Consider the following 27,657-nt stretch of genomic DNA (forward strand, 5'->3'; position numbering starts at 1 on the left):
CTTCACACAAGAGTTTCCTGCCCTGTTCCACTTTACTGGAGGTTGCTTTCTGGGGCAGAAAAAATTCTGTACCACCAAGCCATATCACATACCTTATCTAACTAAAGTATGAGAAGAAAAGCAACAGAAATAAATTTTCTCCATTAAAAAAAAATGGACAAAATGGGAAATGTTTGGGTAAAAACATGCAAAATGTAGAACAGTATAAAACAAAATAACTCTGTGTTAAATCAAATGCTTGCAGAACAGCAGTCAATAATGTTTAGTCCAGAAGAGTAGTAATATTTTACCCGTTTCATTTGTGGCAATTTGCCACACACATCCTCCATAAGTATAAACATATCAAGGATTACATCCATGGGCTTTTAAAATACTTTCTAGAGCACCCCATCCAGTGAGCAAGATTTGCAAGCATTTAATGGAAAAGTAGTCTGACATTTGAAAGCTGGCTCATCCATTGATGAGGCCATAGCTCATGACAGAGCATCTGCTTAGCATGCAGAAGGTCTCTGGTTCAGTCTAGGTAGAGCAGAGAATAGTTCCTGCTTGAAGCCCTGGAGAGTGATTGCCAATCAGAGCATACAACACTGAGCTAGATAGATCAATGGTCTGAATCAGTAGATGACAGTTTCATATGTTTGTTTGGATAGCTGGAACATCTGCCTAGGGTATCAAACACATAGGGGATGCTGAATCACTTGCTGTTCTGACAGGATGGAGAGATACATTATGGTTCTTGAAACAAGAGATGGAGAAGAGAAAGCTCATGGGAAAGACAGCATGGGTCCAAGGAGAAGCAGATGATACCGGAGGATGAAGACAAAAGGACGGGTGGCAACTCTTTGTATCCAGGCATCAAAATAGCTGGTTGCACTATGTCTGTGGTGATCCCAGGACCCTCACAAGTCTTAACAGAGACTTAGGTGCTGACAGACATCTTGTACTCACATGTACTCAGACACTGGGGCATTGGAGATGGTCTGTGCTGGAGGCTGGAGACTTGTTTGACTGCCCAGGCTGCTACTGTAACTGCAGAAGCTACGGAGCTGCCCACGGGAGGGGTTGTGGGCAGCAATACGTCGGGCCTGTGGATTGAAGGGGTCTTCTTCATCTATGTCATCGTAATCCCGGTCCCTGGAAAGGAGAACAGTTGTTTATACACTGCTGTTCCACCAAAGGCCTTCAAAGTGGCATACATCAAATAAAAGACAAATCAGAATACAAGACTGAAGACTGCTTCTCTTTATGTTTTATAAACTATTTTCTTTGTATTGGGGTTTGTTCTATGTTCCTCTGGTTCTGTAAAGCTCCGCAAGGGTTCAAAGGTTGCAGACTCTGATTGACAGCTAAGTCTGAGGTTAAAAGTTGTGTTGCTACTGGGCTTTGGAGGGAATGTATCTAAGTGATCTAACCAGTTGTTTCCAGGCAGAGACAGAAGGTTTTGGTTGCCTGAGGGAAGAATCACTCTGGTCTGTGTATACTTTTTCGTGTGTGTGTGTGTGTGTGTGTGTGTGTGTGTGTGTGTGTGTGTGTGTGTAGGGGACAATGGAATAAAAAGACTGGGTTGGAGAGAAGAAAGGGAGAGTGAAGCGGACAGCTGTATGAGCTGAGAGGCTGGAAAGTTGGAAGACTGAATAGGATCAGGCTGATGTTGCTGGGGACATTAACAGCGAGGGAGCTGGGCCTACTGGCACCTGTTAGGCCTTAGTTTAGAAGGCTAGCAAGCTTGTTTGTTCTATACAGGTCGAGAATCCTTTATCCGGACTGCTTGGGACCAGAGGTGTTCCGGATTTTGGATTTTTCCAGATTTCGGAATATTTTCATAAATGAGATATCTTAGGCATGAACGGTGGTTGTTTTTTTAAAGGTTTTATTTAATATACTATACCCCTCCTTCCCCTCTCTCAGACCAGCTTGAGAAGCGTGTGAGTGGCAGTGCGATCGAATTCACAAAACTGGCTTGGCTCTGCCCCAAGGAGGACTCTTCTCGGTTGCTGAAGCCGGCATTTCTCTCTTTCTCTTCTCAGCTATTTATTCTGCTAGATCTTTATTCATCTGTGTGTTATCTCCTAAACCTTTTAAAAAAACAAACCTTCTTTCATCTTCCCCCCTCCCCCCCCTTTCCTTTCCTTCCCTCCTGGAAACTTGAGAAGGCAGTAAACAAAAGGCAGATAGCAAAGCCTGAGGAGAAAAGAGAAGGATAGCTAATGAGCTGAGGAATCAAGGGCTGTATTGCTCCTGCAAACTGGAGGAGGTTGAAGTGACAAGCATTCTCTCTCTCCCCCACCCCCCCACCCGTGGTGTCAGGATTTTGGAGCTTTCCGGATTTCAGAAGTCTGGATAAAGGATTCCCGACCTGTAGTTGTAAAGTGTACTCTTTCCTAACTTAATTTTCCCATTTGTTCCTGTACTGTTTTGTTTTTTGTGTTTTTTTTGCTATTTGAAGATTTTATTCTAGTAAGCTTATTCTCATGTTTCCACTATTTTCCCATTATCTCTGCTGTTTTGTTCGCACCTCACAGCTACTTGCCCTATTGATTGGCTACACTACTGAGTTGTTAAAGGCAGAGCTTCATCTGAAGGAACAGCGCCTTTGCTTGCAAGAGGCACAGATGTAGCAGCAGGAGGAACAATGCAGAAACAAGAGATGCTGAGGCTTAAAAAAAGCAATTGTGTGCCAAAGTCACTCCAGAAGATTTCACCATCGTTACTGTAGGGGCGGACCCTCATATGTTCCTCACCACCTTTAGTGGGCAGTACAAAAATGTACAAACAAAAATCCAAGTACCCAACACACCACTGATTTTTAATTTATCTATCCTCATTGTTAAAAACCCTTCATAAAAAGCAAGGATCTTTTTTGCAGTGTACATTTCTGGAAGACTCTTTATTGTACCTGCTGGCTAAATGCTTCCAGGCACGTGGCATGGCACAAATGATGGTGGAGAAGGACATGGCAGCCAACAGGGAGAAGAGGATGAGGTAGAGCAAGCCTTCCACTCCATCGTAGCAGATCCCAATCAAGCCATCCAGATAATCCTGTAATCAGTGGAGGAAAGGGGAATGGGGCAGGGAAGAGAGACTGTCTCAGTCCTGTACCAACAGGCACCATGTGGCTCATGCCTCCAAAGGACATTGTGTCCTGGATACGGCTCACCTTGTGTAGGCCCCTGCAATCCAACATGGCAGTTAGCTGGTGAAGGCTGGTCTCAGAGTAGTTCAGTAACTGCTGTATACCAAGCAAGTCTTTCTGCAGCAAAAGGGAAAGTGCAGTGAAGGGCATGATATATTGCACAAGAGGGAACAGGAACGTTAATCAGTAGTATGGCTGCCAGCAACTCCAGAACAGATATGCTCCCAAATATACCCAGCTAAAATGCACAGTCTTGTGATTTCTCACAGCCTTGCACAGGAATTCAGGGTTCCTGCTGCTTGCTATTATCATTTCTATCTTCTGTCAAACAGTATCAAGTTGGAACCTTGAAACCAGGCAGTTTCCCTGCTCGTGGGCACCTCTCAGGCAAAGGGCCAAAACGGTAACCATATGAATGCACAAATGTAGTCCACAGTAGGGACTTGCTCATGATAATCTGATCATCTGTTTATTCCCAGCTAACTGGGTCCCTCTCCTTATGAAACGGCAATTCCTCTGTAGTCTGAGAGAGTGTTTCCAGGATAGTTGCTGCCCAAACCTCTAGACTCCTGCCTCCCCTATCCTACTCCTCGATCATGGCACTTTTGCTCCATGAGCTGCATGCTTTATTCCAGGGGTGTCAAACTCAATCGGGTAGTGGGGCTGCATTTAATCTGATGCACTTCTGGAGGGCCGCATATAGCCTTGCACTGTCTCCCATCGCCTCCCACTCATTCTCTTCTCTCTCTCTCCCCACCCCCCGCCACCATTTAAATTAGCTGAATACACTGCTTTTACACCAGAATATGTTGGGGTAAAATTCAAATTATTTTTTAGTTTTCTGAACAAATTCTGAACACCATACTTCCCAGTGACCTAGAGATACCAAATTTTGCATACACAATCCTGCCAATGAAATCAGCTGAATGCACTACTTTTTATTATTAGAATAGGCTCTGGGAATTTTTTTTCTATTTTAAAAAGGAATTCTGATTATCATATTTTAACTGTTAATGTTCTGAAAAGATTTTTAGCACTCAATAGTCAGATTAATAATTCCAAAGTAACATGATGCCCCAGGAAAAGCAGAGCTCCTCTCCCCCACCCACCCACCCCCACTCATTCTCCTTTCTTCTTCTCCTCTCTCTGTCCCTTCCTTGGGTGTGTGTGTGATTGTCCTCCTCCTCCCTGTTCTTTATCTCCAGTCTCCCTCTTCTGGGCTAGTGCTTCATGCACTGAAAAGCCCAAGGGAGAAGGGGGGTAGGAGAGTGGCAGTGGGGAGGAAGGAGGAAACTTACAACTTCCACTGCTGTGCATGGGGTAGTGGTGGGCGAAAAATACTGGCACCAGAGGTGGCGGGAGAAGGGGGGAGCTCAGAGAGAAATACGTATATGTGCTACCTCTTCTTCAGCAATTGGACCGCGGGGGGCGGGGGGAAAGGGAGGAGAGGCAGCAGCGGGGCTCATCCTGGCCTCATGTGGGCTGGTTAGTTGACCTCTGTGGGCCTGATCCAGCACACGAGCCAGCAGTTTGATGCTATGGCTTTATCCTTTCTACAGCTTGGCACAGCATTCATAAGAGTTCCATGCTATGAATGCCCCTTATCACATTACTTAACCCAGTCCTTGACAAACACTTATTTTGAAAACAGAAGGTGTGCATTTGCTTAGGCTACTTCATTCTCTGTGTATATAAAATTTAGAGCCCCCACCCCCACCCCTCACAAAAGAGACTAAATAAATCAGTCATGTGCTGTTCCATAAGATATTATGGTACTGTGGTTTTGGCTGTATGCATTTTTTTTTTTTTACCTCAGCTGTAGGGAAAAGGGGTACAGCAAATTGCATAAGGCCTTGAATCTGGATCTGCATGGTAGTGAGAGAGCGCTGGTAGATGGTCAGGGCCTACAAACAGATAATAGTAAACAATGTATTATTACCTAAAGCTTTTACTGACAGTGTATGAATTCCAACTACCTCCACTACAGCTTAAGGCAAAGAGAATTTTGCAACAATGAAGCAAGCAGATCAACATTACCCGCCTCTAAATCTTGGTAGTTGGGTCCCCTTTACACAGCAACACTCAACACACCACACCCCTCAAAACTGTGGAAGCTAAATAGAACTATCTATGGGCTCTCTCACAACCATGTTATTTAAATACTTCTATCCCACCCTCTCCATTAAAAAAACCCCCACCCAAGGCGGTTTACGACAAATTTTAGAAACCAACCCTTTACCATCAAAGCCAATAATAAGCAGCTAAAATGATTAAGAGTCAGCAATTAATCCAGACAAGTGTAACTTGTTCCAGAGAGTCATTTTATGGCTTATCCTGAATGGCCAATCCTTTCCCAAGAGCCATGGCTACAGTATGCTGAGATTTAGGAAGGCCCTAACCATGCACTCAGAAGTAGTCATAGGGCTGAAGTTGCCATAGTGTCATCACCAAGATACAGCAATATAGAAGAGTCCTTCTCTGGACAGACCGTGTCAGAGAGAGGCACAACGCTCCACAATCCCCAAATGAGAACTACCAGTTGCTTACCTGTAACTTTAGTTCTTCTAGTGGTCATCTGTCCTTTTACACCAATGGGCTATGCACCTGCGCAGAGACCTCGTCGGAACCTAATAAGCTCAATTCTCCTGCTTTGGGCGGGAACCTGCCCCCAGTTGCTATATGCAGCTCGCCACTCCACATCCCCTCAGTCACAGAGTCCACCTTACAGGTGAAACTCAGAAAATTAGAATATCGTGCAAAAGTCCATTAATTTCAGTAATGCAAATTAAAAGGTGAAACTGATATATGAGACAGACGCATTACATGCAAAGCGAGATAAGTCAAGCCTTAATTTGTTATAATTGTGATGATCATGGCGTACAGATCATGAAAACCCCAAATCCACAATCTCAGAAAATTAGAATATTACATGGAACCAAGAAGACAAGGATTGAAGAATAGAACAATATCAGACCTCTGAAAAGTATAAGCATGCATATGTATTCAGTACTTGGTTTGGGCCCCTTTTGCAGCAATTACTGCCTCAATGCGGCATGGCATGGATGCTATCAGCCTGTGGCACTGATGAGGTATTATGGAAGACCAGGATGCTTCATTAGCGGCCTTCAGCAATTCTGCATTGTTTGTTCTCATGTCTCTCATCCTTCTCTTGGCAATGCCCCATAGATTCTCTATGGGGTCAGGTCAGGCGAGTTTGCTGGCCAATCAAGCACAGTACACTGTATACTTTTCAGAGGTCCGATATTGTTCTATTCTTCAATCCTTGTCTTCTTGGTTCCATGTAATATTCTAATTTTCTGAGATTGTGGATTTGGGGTTTTCATGAGCTGTACGCCATGATCATCACAATTATAACAAATTAAGGCTTGACTTATCTTGCTCTGCATGTAATGCGTCTGTCTCATATATCAGTTTCACCTTTTAATTTGCATTACTGAAATTAATGGACTTTTGCACGATATTCTAATTTTCCGAGTTTCACCTGTAAGTAGACCCAGCGGGGAGGATAGGAGGGCATGTAAAAGGACAGATGACAACTAGAAGAATCAAAGTTACAGGTAAGCAACCTGCAGTTCTTCGACATGGTCTCTGTCTTTTACACCAATGGGCGCATAATAAGCTAGCACCCAAAGAAGAGGGAACAAATTGAAACAATATGTAAGCTGCCAGAAGTATTTATTTCAGAAACAAGTACATCAACTGAAAATAGACTGCAAGACACTCCTGCCAAATAGCATCATTCTGTGCCCTGGCATCAGTATCATAATGATGGATAAAGGAGTGGGGTGCAGCCCAATTAACTGCCTGACAGATAGTGTCCAAAGGGACCGCACGATCAAAGGCCACAGAGGCCACCATGGACCTAACCAAGTGCGCCTTAATGGTCGCAGGCAACTGTTTATGTGACAACTTGTAGCAAAGTTCAATTGTTGACACTATCCACCTAGACATGGACTGAGCAGAAACTTGTAGAGCTTTACACGGTCCATTATACAGAACAAACAGAGAAGGAGTTTTCCTCCATTCAGCTGACCTCTGGACATAGAAGGATAATGCCCTCCTGATGTCCAAACGATGCAACCTGCACTCTGCATCAGAGGAAGGGTCCTGGAAAAACATGGGCAAAGTGAGTGGCAAGGAACGACAGAACATGGAAATCACCTTCGGAAGGAATTGGACATCCAGTCAGAGTACCACCTTGTCCGTGTGAAATTGTAGGTAGGGCGGATCAACCCCCAGGGTCCATAATTCACTCACTCTCCTAGCGGAGGTGACAGCCACCAGGAAGGCAACTTTCCACGTCAGGAGACGGGGGTCAATCGAGGCCAAGGGCTCAAAGGGAGGCTGTAGCAACCCAGCCAAAACCACGGACAGGTCCTAGGCTGGTGACACAACAGGGTCATCTGAAAAACATGGGACAAGCCTTTCAGGAAACTTTTAATTAATGGTTCCTTAAACCAGGAAGCTTGGGGGCTGGTGAATGTACCACAATGGCCACCAAATGTACCCTGAGAGAGGAGAGCTTCAGACCAGACTCTTTCAGAGAGAGCAAATAGGTACAGATATCTTGAACAGATCGATTAAGCACATCAAACCCATTTTGAGAAGCAAAAGAACAGAAACGGGTCCACTTATGTTCATATGATTTTCACGTCGATGGCTTTCTGGCCACAAGCAGAATGTCTCTGAGCCTCACCGGGAAATTGGAAGGACCTTCCAGGCCATCAGATGTAGGAACTGAACGTCCGGATGGAGCACTCGACCCATCTCCTGCAACAGCAGGTAAGAGAGAGCAGGGAGGCACACCCAAGTCACTGCCAGCCACCTAAGAGCTGCAAACCAAGGCCTCCTGGGCCACCAGGGGACTATCAGGATGGCCCTGGTGTGGTCTTCCCTCAGTTTGTGTAGAACCCTTGGGTTGAGGGGAAACAGAGGAAACCTGTCCAGGACAGGACAAAAGCATCGCCCCGAGAGCCCTCGCCGTCCCCTCCTCTGGAGCAATTGAGGGCACATTGAGCATTGTCCAGAGATGCAAACACATCTAGAGCCGAGCACCCCATGCTGCAAATATGCCCTGGAGAACACCCCGGTCCAAAGTCCATTCGTGGGAGACCATAGTCAGCTTGTTCAACATGTCTGCCTGGACATTCAGGGACCCTTGGATGTAGACCGCATGAGGTAACATGCATGTGCCATACACCAGTGCCACAGCTCTAGTGACAGGAAGAGAAGGCTCCTCAAAGTCGTGCCTCCTTGACGATTTATATAGGCTTCTGAAGTCGTATTGTCCATTTGGATTGTCACCGAGCAACCTGCGATCACAGGCAAGAAACCCTTGAGTGCATGGAATATGGCCAACAGTTCCAGATAATTGATGTGTTGACCTTTCTCCATCAACGACCAATAGCCACTCAGGCAAAACCCGTCCAAATGAGCGCCCCAACCCAGCTCTGATGCGTCGGTCATAATCACCCATTGCAACTGAGGAAGCTGGAAGGGGGCGCTGAAGTTCAGATGACGAGTTGCGACCCACCATGCCATGACTTCCCGCACCCACCGAGAGGGTGTGCGCTCCAAACGAGCTGAGTCTCGAAGAAGATAGAACACGTCCAGGAACCAGTGTTGAATGACGTGCATCCGAAGGCAAGCATGACGGACCACATATGTGGTGGCAGCCATATGCCCCAAGAGGCGCTGCACCGAGCGCATGGTCTGTGGCCCTCCAGCCAGAAAAACGGAGGCCAGCCTTACGAGCGTTCTTATGCAGGCCTCCGGGAGGAAGACCTTCTCCAGACCAGTTTTGAAAATCAGCCTATAAATTGTATCCTGCGGACCGGCTGCAGCTGGGACTTCTCAAAATTAATCTGGAAGCCCATATCCTGCAGGGTATTTACGATTGATCGGAGAACCTCCAGGGCAGTGTGCCTGGAACTCATCAGCATGAGCCAATCATCTAAATAAGGCAGGATCTGCATCCCTTGCTCCTGTAGAAAAGCCACCATCGGGGCCAGGCATTTTGTAAAAACCCTTGGTGCTGTTGTGAGACCAAACGGCAAGGCCTTGAACTGGTACGGGATCCCTGATCTGGAAACGTAGGAAGCGTCAGTGCTGGGGATATATCAAGACATGGTAATACGTGTCTTTCAAGTCTAGGGAGACCATCCACATGTCTTTTTCTAGGAGGACCAGTATAGTTGGTACCAACAATATTTGGAAACACCTGTACACCAGGTGCTTGTTCAGGGCCCGGAGGTCCAGTATAGGATGCTGACCACCATCCACCGTCTGGTTTTGGAATGACAAAGTACTGGGAATAGAAACCGGGGCTTTCCATGTTTGCAACCATTTCTATTGCATCCTTCGAGAGGAGAGTGGAGACCTCCTTGTCCAACTCCAGAGTAGATGGAGTAGTCACGACCCCGGACACGGGTGGCGTCCTGCGGAACTCGAGAGCGTAGCCCATACATATGACTGTTAGGACCCACTGATCCACGGTCACCCTGTCCCAAGTCACTGCAAATGAAGCCTGGTGGGTCTGAAAGGGCCCACAGTCATTGTATCTTTTGAAAAGTGTCCAGACATTTCTGAAAGGCCGGTTTACTAGGTTGGAACCTGGACTTGTATTGAGACTGGAACTTGTTGCTGCGAAAGAAACATTCCGATGAAGTTTGCTGCTGTGAAGGGTTTTTTGGTTGTTGATAAGGAGACCAGCTGGACTGCCTCTGCGGCTTAGGGGCCAAGGACAAGTAGGGCATTGACTTAGCCATACTCCTCAGCTTCTGGACCTTCTGTAGCGTGTCATCCGTTTGCTCTGCAAAGAGGCTAGAACCCTCGAAGGGAAGATCTTCAATCCTGGTGCGGGCCTCATAGGTCAGACTGGACCAACACAGCCAGGAATGCCATCTAAGAGCCATGGACGTGGCCATCACCTTGGCTGCATACTCTACAGAATGTCTAGCCGAGTAGAGCTCCTGTTTAGCCACCTGTACCATTTTGTGAAGAAACGCCTTAGCCAGGTCACGTTTGTCTTGTGGCAGGAGATCCAAAAGAGGGCCACCTTTTCCCATAAAAAGTGGTTGTACCTGGCATTGTAGGCCTGCTACTTAGCTACTCGCAAGTGTAGAGCGTAAAGCCTTCTCCCAAGGGAGTCCAATTTCCTGCCCTCTTTATCACCAGACGCAGAATGACTGTGACTTCTGAAGAGATGCCTCCACCAGAACGGAGTTAGGAGTGGGATGATTCTTCAGGAAAGCTATATCATCCTACAGCTGTACCCTGCAGAAGTTCTCCAAGCACCTGTTGGGCTGGGAGAGTGTTGCTGGCTTTTCCCAATGCATGCATGTCCCACAACAAAGCAGTGTTAAGGGGCAGAGAGGATGGTACCTTAGCCTCCACATCAATAAGGCTGAACAAAGGGTCCAGTTCTCCTTTCTGCTACATACCAAGGCTCATGCCCAGGGCAGAAGCCATGCGGGTCACATATGCTGAGTATTGCTTATGGTCCTCTGATGGAGAAACGGGCTTAGAATCCGATTGAATGTCCAGGGGGCAAAACCCCAGGGAAACAGCATCAGAACCCAGAGAGTCAGGTTCGTTCTCACTGTCCGACTCGGGAGACACCACATAGTCCTCGGCCAATGCGAATGAAATAGTAGGGGAATTCACTTGGCTCTCCAAAATGTCAGGTACTGAGACATCTGGCTCTGCTGGCAGTACCTGGTAGGTTTCGAAACTCTGAGGTTGAACCAGAGCTTCAGAGTGCTCAGGCCGATCTTGAAGGCATCTCTGAGGAGAGCGAGAATGAGGTCTTCCTTCCGAATGTGAAGGGGGCTCACACCAATCACGAACAGTCCCGGCTTTCCCATTAGGAGGTTCCTCTTGGTACCGAGAGCCATATCAGGGCTTCCCAAAGTCCGAACGATAGTTCGTGGGGTAATGTCTATAAGCACTTGAGTCTCGATGCCAAGCACCATATGACGAGGGCTCATCCTCAACAAAGGAGGAACATTGTGCAGGTATATGGTACCGATCTGCATAAAAGTTTCACAATGGTCCCAGTCCTGACCGGGCCTGTATTCGGAGGAGCGTTCTTCCAAGTCCCAACGCCGATCCCTAGGAGGGAGACGTCCCAGGAGCCAAGGAGGGGAAGACCGACGTCGAGGCAACCACGACATGTTCTCGGCGCGCTTGTCCAGCAAATACGGCTCCTCATCAGAGGTAGCACATTATTATTATTGGTAGCTACTGACCCGTACGGGTACGGTCAAGCGTCAGGATAGGAGACATTTCAGCCAGTGGTGAGCTAGGCCGAACAGAGACCAAAGAGCTCGGTATCAGAGGGGCTAGTACCACGGCTGGGCGACCATGGGACGCTTGGTCCACGACAGTCGCGCCAAGTCCCGAAGCCAACTTTGGTTTCTTGGCCAGTGGGGTCTCTGAAGTAGAAACTGGTGTGAGCTTTTTCTTCTTAGGAATAGGCGGAAGGTGTTGACCCGCTGGCAAACTCAGAGGCAACTTTGGCTTTTTCTTCAGTATTGGCACAGAAGATATCAGGGAAGGGTCCGGTACCGCAGGCGTAGGACGCTTAGGTAAGTCGCCCAATTGTGCCAATGGGGCCAATACTGTTGAGGGGTCCGGGACGAGTGCCACCGAAAACAGTACCAAGGCTGGGAGTTCAAGCTCCGTAGGAACGGAGTCTGATCGCTCCGATTGCATTGAAGAAGCCATCCTGAATGACCGCTTCAATGATAAGGCCTCCAACAAACAGAGTCAAGTTCCAGAGGGCAGCGCGCAAGTGAGAAGCCCTATTTTTTCGAGCCTGTTTTGTAAACCTCTGGCAATGAATACAGGTCTCGACAATGTGGGATTCTCCCAGGCAGAGAAGACACTCTGTATGAGTATTGGGAGAAGGGAGCTTAGATCCACAATGAATACATTTCTTGGTTCTTCGTGTCCAGCATTAACACTGCAGGCTGGCTGGCCACCAAGCTCTGTCCCAGCCGGGACCGGAGCCATGGAGATATTGGAGGGGGGTGGTTCGTTAGAATAAAAACGCTACTGCGCAAATAAAGAAGTAAAGAGAAAGAAACAGGGAGAAAAACAACAAGAAGATACAGTAATAGTCCTACTCATTGCTGAGCTACAGATTTCACGATGTCTACTGAAGCCGACGAAGACTGAGTGGTGCAGCTGTGTATAGCGGCTGGGGGCGGGGTTCCTGCCCAAAGCAGAAAAATTTAGCTTGTTAGGTTCCAAAGAGGGCTCTGCGCAGGTACATGGCCCATTGGTGTAAAAGACAGAGACCATGTCAAAGAACCTACCATCCAATGATCTATGTTTTTATATTTTTAGCTTAATATTTTAATTGTAATTGTTATAGTCTTTAATTTTTTTGATGTGAACCGCCTTGGGATTGTTTTTAATGAAAGGCGGTATACAAATTCAACAATAAATAAAATACAATGATGGTAAGTTCTCTTTTAGAATGAAGATACATTCCTCTTCCCAATATAAGCAGACTGAAGACACAGCAGTGGAAAGCTCTTATCACCAGGAAGCACACATGGCCAAGTATATACCTGCTGGAAGGGACTGGTCAGACTCTGGCTGCAATACAAGTAGTAGCGAACAATCTCTGAAAAGCAAGATACAGGTGAAGTCAGAAACTATAGCAGCACCATAGTATCCAATACAAACTTTAGCCTCTCCCAGCTTGGATAAGGAATCTGGTGTGGAAGCATGGCTTCATAAACATTTCAGTCTTCTGCTAGGGCAGAACCACACATACAAGCAAGTATTTCTCTACGCCTCTACCAATTTGTGCAGGTGCAGGAGACAATTGTCATGGGGGTGGGGAATCTTTTTCATACCTGCTAGTTCTCTCTGGCAAGCACTCCCGCTCCCACCCTCTAACGTATCGTTCTGCCCTAACATTAATTTTGCTTTTAGAAAAACTTGTTACAGAAGGACCCCCCAGGGGTCCAAGGGATAACCCATGATTCAGTGTGCATCCTGGTTCTAGTTGTGTGTTCTCTGCTGGCTCTAGAGAACAACTTCAGCATTTATCAGTGGTTAGGAGGCAAGTGAAGGGATTTCAACAGTGGTTTTCTCTTCTATGTTTATCAACTGCAGAAATGAAACCAGGGTGTCATCACAGGGTAGTGCACAGGTTCTTAAACCTTTTGATTGATACCTTGACTCCCTAAAATCATGGTGCCTCACTGTGGGTTGGGATCCTACCCACCAGGGGGGCTGCAAGCAACTGTAAAGGGAGTCAGCAGAGAGCTGTTAAATGGTAGGGGTCTTAGCCAGTGTCTCAAAGGCACAGGGCTGACAGAGTCAACTGAGAGTGAATAAGGGAGACAAGAGCTGACAATCACTCACCTCCACCTTTCACAGAGGGCAGGCACAGCAGTGGCACTTCTTTGGTCAGTGGCCCATAAGAGAATTCTCTCTTTGCTCCTGGTCATCCCTGTGCCTTGGAGATATCTGGTAAGGTCCTGCCTCTGACAGTTCCTTCCTGACTCCTGAGCCCCTTTGAAATGGCTTGTGACCATCACCCACCAGGGCCTCAACCAGTGTCCCTTGTTAACAGGGAATCCTAGATGTTGACGACTACAACTTCCAGCATTCCCAGCCAAAGATCACTGCAGATAGGGATGCTGGGTCTGGTAGCAAACATCTGAGATTCCTTGTTACAGAGAATACATTTCGCTCAACTCACAGTTTGAGAACCCCTGGAGTAGGGGATTAGCAGGAAAATGGGTTCGGAAAACATCCTGTTTAAACCATATTATTTAAGATAAGTTCAACTCTGACCCTAGCAGGACTCTGGACATCCTCCCCACGCAGATTTCCTGCAATCCAGGTCTACAGATTGACTGCCTGAGCTCCTCTATATGTGAGCATAGGCCATGGAGAGCAATGTCTACAGAGAGAGCTTGGAGGGGTGGGGGGCTCACAAAATATGGTCAGCTATGCTTCTCTTTTGGTAAAATCTCCCTAAGGCAAGGCTTGTCTGCATGACACTGATAATGCCCAAAACAATACTCTCACCTGCACTGAGGTCACCTTGCGTCATGTTCACAATGAATTTATCTGGGGCCACACAGAAATCACTGGTACCCTGCAATAACCAGAATTTAATCTGTCACATGAGCAGGAAAACTAACATTGGTAGAATGTGCATTTGATTTTAAGAGTTAACATTTTTATGCATGTGCATTTAAATATTGCTCTTCATTTTTTTGCCCATCTTGGCAACATTCACCTGCACACACAAAACAATAATTCTAGTGTTCTGCATGAACACTTTTACCACTGCAAAGATCAATCTCTTGGGATGGTAAATGAAAGCAGAGTGACGCATGGGCTGTGTATCAGTAAACTGCCACCTGCTCAACTGATCTCCTTGATGTATCCAGCTACTGAGATATTGGAATCACTAGTTTGCAGATGGCAGAAGAGGAGCTAGGTGTCTGGCCTGCTTTCCCTCACCAAAGCCTGATTGCAGAAAATATGTGATCTAAAGCCCTGAACACCCCACAACTAGAGCTTGTTTGGGAATTGGCACATGCATGTGATAGGTAGTGCTAAAGGTGTGCTGCAGCCTGAAATGTAGCAAACAGCATTTGGTACAGGGAAAGCAGTTGGACAGCCTAGGGAAGTAAGCAGATCACTTAATGTACTTCAATAATCAACCCTTTTGTACGTACAATCCGGTCATTAGTGGGAGTCCCAGTAACGTTAGTCATAAATGAACAGGGAACCATGGGATGGCATGGGGAAGAAAAGTATAGGGAGGACTGTGCAGCAGGCATAGTGAGAAGACCAAAATGCTTGCTCTGCCTTAAGTGCCTTCAAAACCAGCAGGGCTTTACAGCAGCTGTGCACCAGTTAAAAAGGCCCCTGTTACCAGCGAGAGCTACTGGGGCAGCCAGAAGGGAGGACAGGAGATGCACAAAAGCCATTGTGCGATGGACCAAGATTGTTTCAGCTCTTAAAGTGACCCCCGCTTTAGCAAACTGGGAGACAGGAAGCAAGCAGCTATGCCTCAGCCATTGTGCTTACCACAGCTGCCGAAACATCTGCTGAAAAGGAGGCCCAGCTGAGAATAAGCGTGAGAAGTCCAGAGCACAGCATCCTATGGACAGAAGGCAAACAGTAAGGGAGCAGTAGCAGGATTCATCAAGGTGGCAGCAAGACTTGGAAAACCAGGAATCATGCCAACACACTGGATACAGTACTGCATTCACAGTGACTTGTGATTTTTATTGCACACTTCCTCACAGCCACCAGTTATACCCATTTTACAGATACAGAAAGAGGCAGCAGGAAGGGGTGGCAAAAGCCACTCAGTGAGTCCATAGCAGATAGGGAACTGAACTCCAGTTGCTTGATTTCAAGTCCAATTAAGCAAGTCCTGTCAAACCAGAGCACCACCCCTGGACTAATTTATGACCCCCAGACCACAAATACCTGCACTAGAAAGAGTATGTAAATTGTGAGGCAGGAACAGTTGGACAAGTATCAAGTTTCCTCACAGTTTACAATTCTAGGAACTTGCATGGCCACATTCACCTTATATTTGTGAGCTTTTCCAGCATATCTGTGGTTAAAGAGAGGGTAATGCTAGGATCTGCCCCAAGCTTCCCGAAGATCAATGCTGGGTAAATTATTTAGAGTATTTATGCGCCACTTTTCAACAAATGCAAATGATTTTCATAGCAAAGGAAATGAGATGGTTCCCAGTTGTCAGAGGACTCACAATCTAAACAGGCCCACCCCCACCCCCCGAACAGCCACTGGAAGAGATACTATGCTGGATTGAACAGAGATAGTTTGTGGCCTACTGCTAAAGGCAAAAGCGCCACTATTTTTAAAATGCACCACTTCACCCAATTAGTAGGATTGGGCCTTTGGCACGATTCAGCAAGGCTGTTCTTATGGCTATGAAATCTGGTGTTTGCACAGAGATTCCACTGACAGATTTATGCTTTGTGCAATAGCTGCAGAAATATCCACATTGCCTTTTTCAGAGATATTAATGTGAGAAATAGCCCCGAGCTTTCTTCAGATTAGTGTTAGATATCTGTTGAAACCCCCATGTGTCAGAATAAAGCAGCTGCCCATGACAAGTCACCTAGAGAGTGTTGCTTCATGCCTCTACCTTACCCACCTGCCAGCATTCATTCTGACCCTTTAGCCTGTCCTGGTTGCAGTCATGAAACTGCCAAGAACAGATGCTGTTAAGAGGCGGAAAGGAGAAAGCCAGCCCAAATCCCCTATGCCAGCATTACAATGAAATGGTGAGTCTGAAGAGAGCAGTGTAGTATATGGATGGAAAACCTTTTACAGCTTCTTTCATTCTTCCTTGGGCAAAATAAAGGTTTTTCTATTAGGAGGAAGCAGGCCGAGGCTGCATCAATGTTGAGACATGCCCCAATTCCATGATGAAAAAATGATGTATGTGTAAAGACATATTAGAAAATGGAATGTAGGAAGCCAGACACTGCTCCCTGAGTCCCATAATGACCACACCAGTTCTACAGAAACCTGATAACACTCCTGCCCCAGAATAGAGAGATAAAGAAGATTAATTTCCCTAAGCTCAGGACCTTGCTAGACGTGGGGGTACTCCCTTAATCTGGAAGCCAACATCAAGGGCACTATGCATGCAGATGTTCCCAACACTTTCTTTCTCCAGACACTGACCATGTATACTCACGTAATAAGCAGACATTTAGAGTGCTTTGCAAGACCCAGGCAGGCAATAAGGCAAATCACCAAGTCCAGGATGAACAGGAAGAGGTAGGACAGCCACCTTTCAAGAGAGGAAACTGGTAAGACCCAGACAGGCCTGCAGAAACCAAGACACTTAGACCTTTGCTGGCAGCCAGCAGAGGGCATACTGAAATCCAAGTAAGACCATTTTAACATTGTGTGTGTGTGTGTGTGTGTGTGTGTGTGTGTGTAATTCCTCAAAACCAATGAATTCGCTGCATTTCTCCCAAGAGCTAGGCTTAAGACAAACCCTTTGCCCATCAAGGCTTGCAGATACATCAATGCAGAAAGGTGAATTATCCAAAGAAACTTGAAATCTGAATGGCTGTGATTGCATTATGACTTAGAGAATCACATGGGAGTTTTGCTTAGATTTGATCCTTGTTTCCCCTTCAAATACATCATCTAGGAAAAATCTGCAGGAGAAAAACTTATCTCAGAAAGCTGCATCATTGATTTTGGTGCACAAGCATTTTTGTGGATGCCAGCAGGAGTGGGGTGGGGGGTGGGGGGATGCGGTTACTGTGTCCCTCCCATGCAGATTTTTGTATGGGGCAGGCTTTCATAGTTTTTACTGTAATGTTCCTTTATGTCTATCTTTATGGATATTATAGGACTCCAGCAATTTTGAGAATTGCACAGTCTATAAGGCTGTGAAAACATGCTTGTGGATGTGCAGGGTAACTCACAATGTCTCAGAAAGTGGGGTGTACTGCTGAGCATTTGCGGGGCTAGACTCAAGGTTGCAGAATTTTATTCTTCTAGACAGAGAATTTGGGTTCTCTAGGTGCAGATTTCTGCCCCCTGCTATCCAAATGCAGAGCTTTTATACATAGCTCTGGATTTGGTGTTGCTTGTACTAGATTAAGTGGCTTTCCAGCCTTCTTTGCAGAAGGTGCCCCTTGCTCAGAAGGGGAAGAGACAGCCACAACACACAGCACTGTGCAAGCTGCAGTGTATGTGATGCAGGCCTGGTCTCCAGGGCACGTGAGCAAATCCTCCTTTTCAGTCACTGGCAAAAACTGGGCTTTTGATCCCTCCCACCCTGCAGATGCTGCTGTGCTCTAGTTTTATTCACAGCTAGTGACTTTCTGCCTCATTAACACTACAGAAGAGAGGAGGAGCAAGATCAGTGGATTCTTCCCATTTTAATCACCGCCTGGAGTCAGAAAGGACCCAATTAAAATTCCTCTACTGCAGCCAAGACCTGGGCACAAGCAGGCTGCAGCTTGGGGTCCACAGTCACTGCTCCAGGGGAGGTTGCTAAATTTGGAAGGGGAAAAAGTCACCAGCAGGGAGCGGAGCTCTGGCCTCATTTTTGGCTTTCACTAATATACTCCAACACTTATGACCTACTGCAGGCAGCTTCCTGAACAGCTTACAGGAAGGAAGCACAAGCTCCAAAACTTTCCCAAGTCTGAAAGCTTCATGGTGAATTCAGTGCATGTTACAGCTGGTCACAGTGAGGCAAGTGCATACAATTTCTTTGCTGCATAGCCAGGTCAATTTTCAGAACAGTATGAGACACTGCAGGCTGAAAAGATTAATCTGTCTGCATGACAACCAGCTTTTGCTCTGACCGGTCAACTACAGATCAAGCCTTGGTCCTCTCCAATTTGACAGAGAAATACTATAGCAAAAACTCGTCATTATACGTGGCCTTCACTGACTTCAGGGCCATGTTTGACTCAATTTCTAGGACGCGTCTTTGGAACAAATTAGCTAGGTCCTCCATTGATTCTTGCCTTCTTTTTTTAATCTGTACTTTTTATGAAAATATGTCTCTGATGGTTAAGTATGACAGCGAAGATCATCTATCGGACCCTATCCCAGTTCAGAAAGGGGTTAAACAGGGCTGTATTTTGGTTCCCTTCCCATTTAATTTTTATATTAATTATTTAATCCCCCTCTTAGTTGACCCTGTTTTTCATCAGCCCAAGCTAGTAGGCAGAATATCTATCTTGCTGTATGCTGACGATGCAGCACTACTAGCCACTACGCTTGTCGGCATGTGGAGGGCTCTGAGAACTCTTGCACAATTTTGTGCTGAGGAATTTCTGGCCATTAATACGCATAAAACCAAGGTGATGGTGTTTGGTAGGAGAGCGAAAAAGCATTGCTGGTCCATAAATGGTAATAGTGTTCACCAAGTTAAAACGTATCTTGGCCTTGTGCTCCATGAACGTCTCTCATGGAGACCCCACTGTGACTATTTAGCAGCTAAGGTTCAACATACAGTCACAGCTGTATTAAAAAAATTTTTTACACCAAAGGGGCCAATTCCATTCCTGCTGTACTGAAGGTTTACCAAGCTAAAATTTTAGCCCAGATGCTCTATGGAATACAGATTTTTTTGACAGGAAATCTACAGTCACTTGAACAGGTTCAAATGAGATTTCTATGAGGTATTTTCCAACAGAGAATTTGGGACCTGGAGAAACAAAGGGACCTGAGTAGGGTCTCTATTGGAGTTTATAATGATTACTTCACAAGTTACCCACTTCCGGCAATTTATCTTACGTACTTGTCTGCTCTGACCCAAAGGAGAGCATTCTCCCAGGCTCAGTTTAATGTCTTGCCATCTATGGTTTTGGAGGAAAGGTATAAGGGCGTCCCTTATAAGGATCGACTATGCCCTTGTGGTGCAGAAGTGGTTGAAACAACTGCACATGTGCTCTTACACTGTACCTTTTACAAAACCATCCATACCTCCTGGCTCGAACCTTATTTGTGCCATTTTTGGGGACATCAGGATGAGTTCTATGTTGAGCTCTTCCTGTCAGATCAGCACAAGGAGATTACCCTGGCCACGGCCAGATTTTGTGCAGCTGCTATAAAAATAAGAAATGTTTTACAAATTTTAATTGATATGTTTTATGCGCTATTCTTTTTCTTTTTTTCTTTTCTTTCCTTTCTTCTTCTGATAATTGTATTATTGCTGCTTGTTGTATGTATGCTATGTTTGGTCTTGTACCGCAAACAAATAAACAAACAAACCAAAGAACTCAATCCAGTTTGCTTCACTTTGGCCCCAACCAGATGATGATGCTTCAATTCAGATTGAAGCAGGCTGAAACTGAATGGGCACCAGAAGTTATGCACAGCCTTACTGTGTATACAAGTCTTTTGACAATTCAGAGGACTGATGTTGCCACACACACTTATGGGCAACTCCTTAAAGAACTGGTCATGTTCTCCTTCATATTTAAACCATGACCCTTTTGGCAGTCCTTCTGGCCAAGTAAAATTATTAGCCAAATGTTATTCTGGATATTCTCTAAGCCTTTCAGATAAAATTAGGTTGTGCAACAGTATTTGCCAGCCTCCATTTGATTCACAAACATTAAGGCTTGAAAATAATGATTGTGAGATTTTTTTGCTACCTTCCCTGTTGCTATACCACATCCGTTCCTTGGACCACCTCTCACTGACTTAAGTTAACCCCATTAAATATATTTCTATACCACTTTTAAACACACACACACACACACACACACACACACACACACACACACACACACGCAGATTACATAGCAAAGGACATGGGGAAATGGTTCCCTGCCCCAACAGAGTTTACAGTCTAAAAAGAAACACACGGAAGACACCAGCAACAGCCACTGGAAGGTCTGTGCTAGGATGAATAGGGGAAATTGCTCTGTCCCTGCTGGTACAGGGAAAAAGATGCCTCTCTGCCCAGTTAGCAGGAGCTTACTTGGTTAGCAAGGCTACTTGTCAAGCTTCATCAAATCCTGTGGGCTCACTGAGATTCAAGAGAGAGAGGGAGGTACAAGCACTGGGTAACAGCTGCAAGAGCATGCCCATCTCTAGAGTGTTGCGATCCCCAAGAGATACAGGATTGGAAGCAAGTTTTTGTCTCTTTCACCCTTACAGGGATATTCAGTTGCTACACTGGACCAAATGCTCTTACATCAGAGTGCAGTGGAGTTTTCCAGAGTGCCACAGCCTCCTCTGTTCACTTCCACAGCTAATACGATTGCCTAACATAGACAGAAGATGCCATCTGCCTCAGCAAACTGCTGGCTTGTCTTCCTGGGCAGAAATGTCACCAGTGCTTGCAGCCAAGGGGTAGGCTGACGGGTAAACGAGAGAAAGAAGAATCTCCCAATTAAAAAGTTGTCACTGAACAGAGAGGGTACAGATGCCAACATACTGCTCTGGCTTTGACAAAGCCCCAGGGGCAGCATTGTAGGCAGTGGAGTTGGCGAAGGCAGGGCTGGATTGAACAGGAAAAGGGGAGGAGAGTGCCTTAGCAAGACCAAGGTTCCCTGTTGTCAGACATTTCTCCCACTCCCACCCCTCCTGCTGAGAAAAACACCCTCAAGGACTTACCAACAAGAGAAGATGAGGTCACCACGGGTGAGCTGTCATCCCAATCCCTCAAACCAAGATAGGGGTATCTATTCAGACAACTCTGCTTCCAGGTATTTGTAATAATATCTACATCTTTGTTCCAACAGGGTCCAGTCAAAAGCAGCTGGAAAGTGATGTTCACTCTCTCTCTCACTAACAGTATAATCACTGCCTCAGATTCTGTATGCTTAACAATGTAATTTGAAATATGTGTTTTACCACCAGCAGGTGCTAAAAAGTGTTCTAATGTTTTCCATCTGTGTGCAGAATGAGTTTTGTTCTGGGCAGCAGTATCGAAGCAGTGTGTGCATGCATGTGCATTCAGGATGGGGCGTTCCTGATTCAACCTGAGTGGAATCTAAATTTAACTGAGTGGACACAAAAAACTTGTGTGCGCATGGACATCTTAGAGGGAACACTGGTGCTGAAACATGTTACAACTCCTTAATCTCTCTGATTGTGCATATGAAGAGGCAATTATTGGCAATAAATTATCTTGATGAAATGGTTTTCTGAACCTAACAGAGTATCATCTTTGTACCATCAAGGTGTGCTTCTCGTGTTGCCTCCAGGAGAAACATACCAAATGCAAAGCAATTCTGCAGGGACCTGACTGGTCACCCATCTCTCCCTTTGCAACATCTGCTCCCACTTACCTATAGTACTCCACATAGCTGACTTCATTGGCTACCTGGGACAGGTCTACAGTGACATCACCCCAGATAGGGAGCCCTGAGAGCTGCAGCACAATGTTGCCTGCCATCTGCTGCAAGAATTTGAGTGTCTGCACATAGTCGCCTCGTATGGCAAAGATCTCATTCAGTCGCGCCAGATGCTGCTCCAGAGCCACCTTCATCTCCACAGTGGTACTTGAGACCTGGTAAAAAAGAAAGTCCAACTTTTCAATAAGAGCAGGTTGATATCCTTCCACTGTTCATATTTATGGGTAAAATGGATAGCCAAGATCAACTTGACCAGAGTATGTATAAGATTGAGCTCTCATTCTAAAGCCAGAGTAATCACCACCACTTCAATTCAACACTCAATTCCAACAGCAGGCTAGAACAGTGTTTCTCAACCACCGGTCCGTGGACCAGTGCCAGTCTGTGAGGAGTTGCGTGCCGGTCCGTGCTGGTCCATGAGGAATGAATCCCCCCACCAAACAATTTTGAGCCAGTGGGGGCCACCGCTGCTGGGAGCTCTCTGGAGCTCATTTCTAGGCAGGCAGCCCTCACTGCTGGGATAATGTTCATTTCGAGGAAGCTAAATGAGTGTTATCTCAGCAGTGAGGGTTGCCTGCCTAGAAATGAGCTCTGGAGAGCTCCCAGCAGCAGTGCCCCCACCCTGGCTTGAAACTGTCTTGGGGGGTGTCTGGGGGTGGGGGTGAGGGGGTCGGCCCCTTTACTAACTGCTGGTCCTGGAAACTGCGCACAAAGGACGTACCGGTCCATGACTCCAAGAAGTTGAGAGACACTGGGCTAGAATACATCACTCCATGTGATTTATACTCCTTCCATACATACACTGAAGAACGGGCAAGCATCTACCCTTGTACTATTTGAATTGCCCATCATTGTGTGGACAAAGGTATGGTAAAGTGAGTTATGGGTAAACTTAGCTCTCCTAACTTATCTTAAGCAGGCAATCACAACAAGGCATCCCTTTCCAATATAAGAGCTGCTGTGCAGCCCCTTCTAAGGCAGCTGAAGCTTGTTCACATGCAACAAGTCTGGTAATAGTGCTATGCTATGCCTAATCTTGGCCTATCCTCATGGCACCATTTAGACACACAATTGGTGGAGTTTTACATAGCTGGCCACCATTACTCATCAATACTTGATCCAGTGGCATTGAACCAGTGTCTTTTGAAGTCCAGACAGCAAAAATATTCTTCACTAAAAATGGAAAGAGGGTGGGCTCAACCATAATGCCACTCTCTCCAGAGGGTCCAGGTGCCGACAATGAGGGAGGCTCAGCTGTCATGCACTCGGGACAGGGCCTTCTCTGTTGCTGCCCCCAGATTCTGGAATGCTCTCCTGGTGACTATTTGTTTCTCAGCCTCCATCACAGTTTTTAGAGTGCATGTTAAATCTTGGCTTTTTATCTAGGCTTTTCTATTATTGCTTTTCTATTATTGTCTCTACTGCTGCTTCTTTGTATATTGTATTTTGTATGGTTATTTTATGCTTTTATTTTAAATCCTTTTAGTCAGATTCATGTTTTTTATATTTTAGTTTAATATTTTAATTGTGTATTTAAATAATCTGGTTTTAATTTTTCTGTGTGAACCGCCTTGGGATTGTTTTAATGAAAGGCGGTATATACATTTAACAATAAATAAAAATAAAATATAGAAGTGAAGCCTCACCATAACCTGAACAAACCAGCCCTGCCCTCATTTCAGTGCCCTTTTGTATCGTCAACTTTTAATCAGAACATATCTGTCTTGTGAGTCCAGTGTGTGGAAGCAAAGGATAAACAAAAGTGAATTAAGTTACTAAGCCTTCCCTCACACAGCCATGGCATGAAATCAAGCAAGACTGCCGAGGCACAGCTGTGAGGCAAACAGCGGCTGAACGAACTTCTTTTCGTGCCTCTGGTTTCCTTACAGAGAACCAGTAACAACGCAGCATGTTAGGAACATTTTGGAGAATTTGAGAGAATGGAAAAGCAGCAGCAACCAGTCCAAGAATCAGTCCAAGGCTGGTCCCAGTCTCTTTTCTACATTGTGGAACAGATTCATTGGCCTTCCCAATAAAGGCCTGGTTTCATCTTCTGTCAGCAGAGTCAGAGAGATGGTGAGCTGAAACAATACCCAGGAGTATGGATTTCCTGGCACTACAGAAGTCCATTTTCCCACACTAGCCAGAGCAAGGATTTCCAGTTTTATGCTCAGATTTCTGTGTGTCAGTTTTTGCAGCCAACGTGGCCTGCAGAAAGGGAACACTGCCAGCATGGCCCATGCCCAGCAGAGACACCACTTGATCCTGGTAATCTGTACAGGAACACAGCTGTCTAAGACCAAGTCAGTCTGAAAGCTCCTGCAGATTATAGCAGCTTAAGGATGGATGCACTGATGGACTCCAGGACAGGCAGATGATACAGGATGCTGCCTTATACCAAGTCAGACCCTTGGTCCATCTAACTCATTATTGTCTACACTGCCTGGCAGCGGCTCTCCAAGGTTTCGGGCAGCAGTCTTTCCCAGCCCTAGCTGGAGATGCTGCCAGGGATTGCACCTGGGACCTTCTACACAAAAGCAGATGAACTTCTACTGAGCTATGGCCTCATGACTAAAATGTGGCATGCATGGGTCTCCCATCCAGGCACTGATGATATCAAAACCCGCTTAGCTTCAGCAGGGTGGCTACAGAATCCATCAGGACCAGACTATGAAGGCAAAAAGCAAACGAGTTCAACCTGTATGATTTCTTACCAGTGAATCAATCTCTGAGAGAGTGTGATTCGCATTATCAAGAGCATAGATCAGCTGATATACTCCATCGTTGGTTTCGCTGTTGCCATAGAAACCAATGCCAACAGCAGCACTAGAAAAAATAATCAGAGAAATGTGGGTTAAACAAAACAGGTATTTACATTGAGGGCCACAGCCACAATCCAGACTGATACTCATCATGACATTTTATATGCACAGCTAGGGAATAAGATGTTCTCAGATCACTCCCTACAGTTGTAAAGTGGGCAAGATGCATGTAAGCTGCAAGGGTGCCTAAATGGGCCCCAGGAGAAGATTCCTTAATACTAGATGCAGAAAGGTATTGGATTCTGGAATATCCCATTTTGCTAGTCTATTCCCCACAAAGCCATCAGGGGATGAGGGTTACAGATGCATGCAACAATTATTACTGAATCAATGTGATGTGCAAGCAGAGAGAGTTGGTGTTGGAGAGGAGAGCTGGTGTTTTGGTAGCAAGCATGACTTGTCCCCTTAGCTAAGCAAGGTCTGCCGTGGTTGCATATGAAAAGGGAGACTAGAAGTGTGAGCACTGAAAGATATTCCCCTCAGGGGATGGAGCTGCTCTGGGAAGAGCAGAAGGTTCCAAATTCCCTCCCTGGCTTCTCCAAAATAGGACAAGATTTTTTTTAATTGAACCAACAAACTACCAAAACATACAGTACGTTGCCCAAGCCCAATTATATACAAAGTGGTTGTCTGTACATGATATATCTACAAAGATTTACACACAATGATTTGGAAACCCACAAGGTTATGAAGTATATGCAGGTAGTACTGTAACTCGGGGGTGGGGGATTTCAAGGCACATCAGGTAATCGGGGGGGGGGGTTATATCCGACGTCCATTTCTACAATTTGTCCCATTGCTGTTTAGAAGAGATACTCTTGTCTTTTTGCACATAACCATACAAACTTTTCCAGAAGAGATTTACTGTCTCATCTGCGTGAACCTCTTGGTCGCGTCTTCCCTCCCTATTCCTATGCAGGAGTGTTGCATAAATGGCATACAGATTTACTAACCTGATTACGAGGAGTGGAACATTCCAATTCCCTAGTATGAGGGCACCTGTTCTGTCCCGTTTCCTTGAAGGTTTCTTTCTGGGACCTTGAAAAGAGGTTCTATCGCTCAAACCCGATGTTAGTTCTTCCCAAGTCTGTTTTTCCAAATCAGGCCACTCTAACAGCTTGCTTATTCCCTGCCACACTCTTTTGGCTACCACACACTCTTTTAAGAAATGTGAGTGGGTTTCCCTGAATGTTTTGCCTAGCTCACTAGCTTTCTGTTTGCAGGTGATTTTAGGGCACTCTTGCTGGTCCTCTGGGAGCCACGGCTTAGCCGCATTAAGTGGTAGTACTTGATGGTATAAGCGCCACCTTGTTTCCCATAAATGGAAAGGGACTTTTTTCTCCTTAAAGAGAGCGATAGGGTGATCGGGTTGCAACAAGTACTGTGAAGTGCGGTGTTTGTAGCGTTTACGTTCTAAATCAGGTTTTAAGAAACCCACTTCTAGAATCTCTCCATAAATTGTTTTCCTTAGCTGCTTAAACTGAGGAGGATCCTTTAAATAGATCCGGTTCAACCTTCCATTTTTAAAGTGTGAATAACAAATCTCTCAAGTAGTCTGGGTGTTCTCTTTTTAATACTTGTGTGATATTTCCACTGAAAGATCCTTTCCCCCACCATGCTATGCCCCATGCTGACTTGCGCCAATGCAGAGCGAAAAGCGAGACCCAGGTTTTTTGCAGGAGATTGGACATATTATGTACATTCACAAAAATCCAGTTTCCAAAATTGTAGGACATGAATTCAGTTACAAAATAGGGTTGCAGGGCAGGTAGGGCTAGGCCTCCCCGCTCAACCTCCTTAAATGCTACTGCACGGGCCAAGGGACTCCTGCCTGCAACCTTGGAGAAGCCGCTGCCAGTCTGTGAAGACAATATTGAGCTAGATAGACCAATGGTCTGACTCAGTATATGGCAGCTTCCTTTGTTCCTATGTTCCACAAGTCCTCTCCTTGGCTGCAACTAGCTGCTGTACCTCCTTGGTCTGAAGGGCTCCAGTTCCCAGAAGTTACTGAGATGAACCATTTCTTGTCCTGAATTATTGCTTTACACTTTTGAACCTATTTATGGGATTATTTTGAATGTTCTAATTTCCCCCTCTGTACTGAGTTGTTAGCTGTTTGGTCAAGGTAAAGTATGTGTTTCCCATAGTCTAGGAAACACCTATATCAGTATATTAATGTTATTTCTGTTATGCATTCTCTTTCACTATTTATTATTCAATTTAGATTTGTTGTGAGCTGCCTTGGATTCAGTTCTGGGGGAAAGTGGCATACAAATAAATGGATTGATTGGCATGTGGGAAGTTTGCTTCCCTACAGTTTATTAGTTTGTAATTCACTTCCTTTCAGTTTGGGGCCTAAAAGCAAGGAGGAAATTGGTTTTAGAGAATGCATGGCTAACAGCACTTGTCCTCCACAGCCCAATTCCAGCATTCCCAAGGAATCCTTGCATTGCCTGGGAACAGACCTTTACTGATTAGAAGAGGAAGAATAAGTTACTGCCTTGGTCCCCATGGGCTACATTCTGCCCCCCCCCCCCCCCGCATACACCACAGTGCCCATGATTCAGTGAGGGGACCACATCAAGATGTTGACAGAAAAGTTTTCCTTTTTCTGGATCAGGAGACATCAGGGTAATGGGGAAATGGGTTGCTTCAGCCAAAATTCCTCCTATTTGCGATGGCCTTCTCCCCCCACCCCCAATTCCCACATTTTATTGTGGTGTTCATTTGTATACAGGAGAACCCTGGTATCTGCAGGGATTCACTTCTCTTCTACTATAACAGACAATGGAACTGAGGATATTGG

At 45.7% G+C, this 27,657-nt stretch overlaps 1 protein-coding gene and 1 long non-coding RNA gene across 2 annotated transcripts in view; one reads left to right on the forward strand and one right to left on the reverse strand.

The window, feature by feature from the left end:
• TTYH2 (tweety family member 2) overlaps window positions 1-27,657 on the reverse strand; it is a 102,448-nt gene that overhangs the window by 11,416 nt on the left and 63,375 nt on the right. Inside the window, exons 3-12 of the mRNA XM_053298422.1 lie at window positions 24,744-24,855; window positions 21,964-22,184; window positions 16,881-16,976; window positions 15,224-15,296; window positions 14,210-14,279; window positions 12,733-12,788; window positions 4,945-5,037; window positions 3,158-3,250; window positions 2,897-3,039; window positions 949-1,134 (exon numbers count right to left, since the gene is read on the reverse strand). Of these exons, the coding sequence (XP_053154397.1) occupies window positions 949-1,134; window positions 2,897-3,039; window positions 3,158-3,250; window positions 4,945-5,037; window positions 12,733-12,788; window positions 14,210-14,279; window positions 15,224-15,296; window positions 16,881-16,976; window positions 21,964-22,184; window positions 24,744-24,855 (1,143 nt within the window). The remainder of the gene's footprint in view (window positions 1-948; window positions 1,135-2,896; window positions 3,040-3,157; window positions 3,251-4,944; window positions 5,038-12,732; window positions 12,789-14,209; window positions 14,280-15,223; window positions 15,297-16,880; window positions 16,977-21,963; window positions 22,185-24,743; window positions 24,856-27,657) is intronic.
• LOC128345851 (uncharacterized) lies at window positions 1,346-2,868 on the forward strand. Its single transcript, XR_008316667.1, has 2 exons — window positions 1,346-1,469; window positions 2,523-2,868. It is a non-coding gene; the product is annotated as an uncharacterized LOC128345851 (long non-coding RNA).

This window comes from Hemicordylus capensis, chromosome 2 (assembly GCF_027244095.1).
Source record: "Hemicordylus capensis ecotype Gifberg chromosome 2, rHemCap1.1.pri, whole genome shotgun sequence".
Lineage (NCBI taxonomy): Eukaryota > Metazoa > Chordata > Lepidosauria > Squamata > Cordylidae > Hemicordylus > Hemicordylus capensis.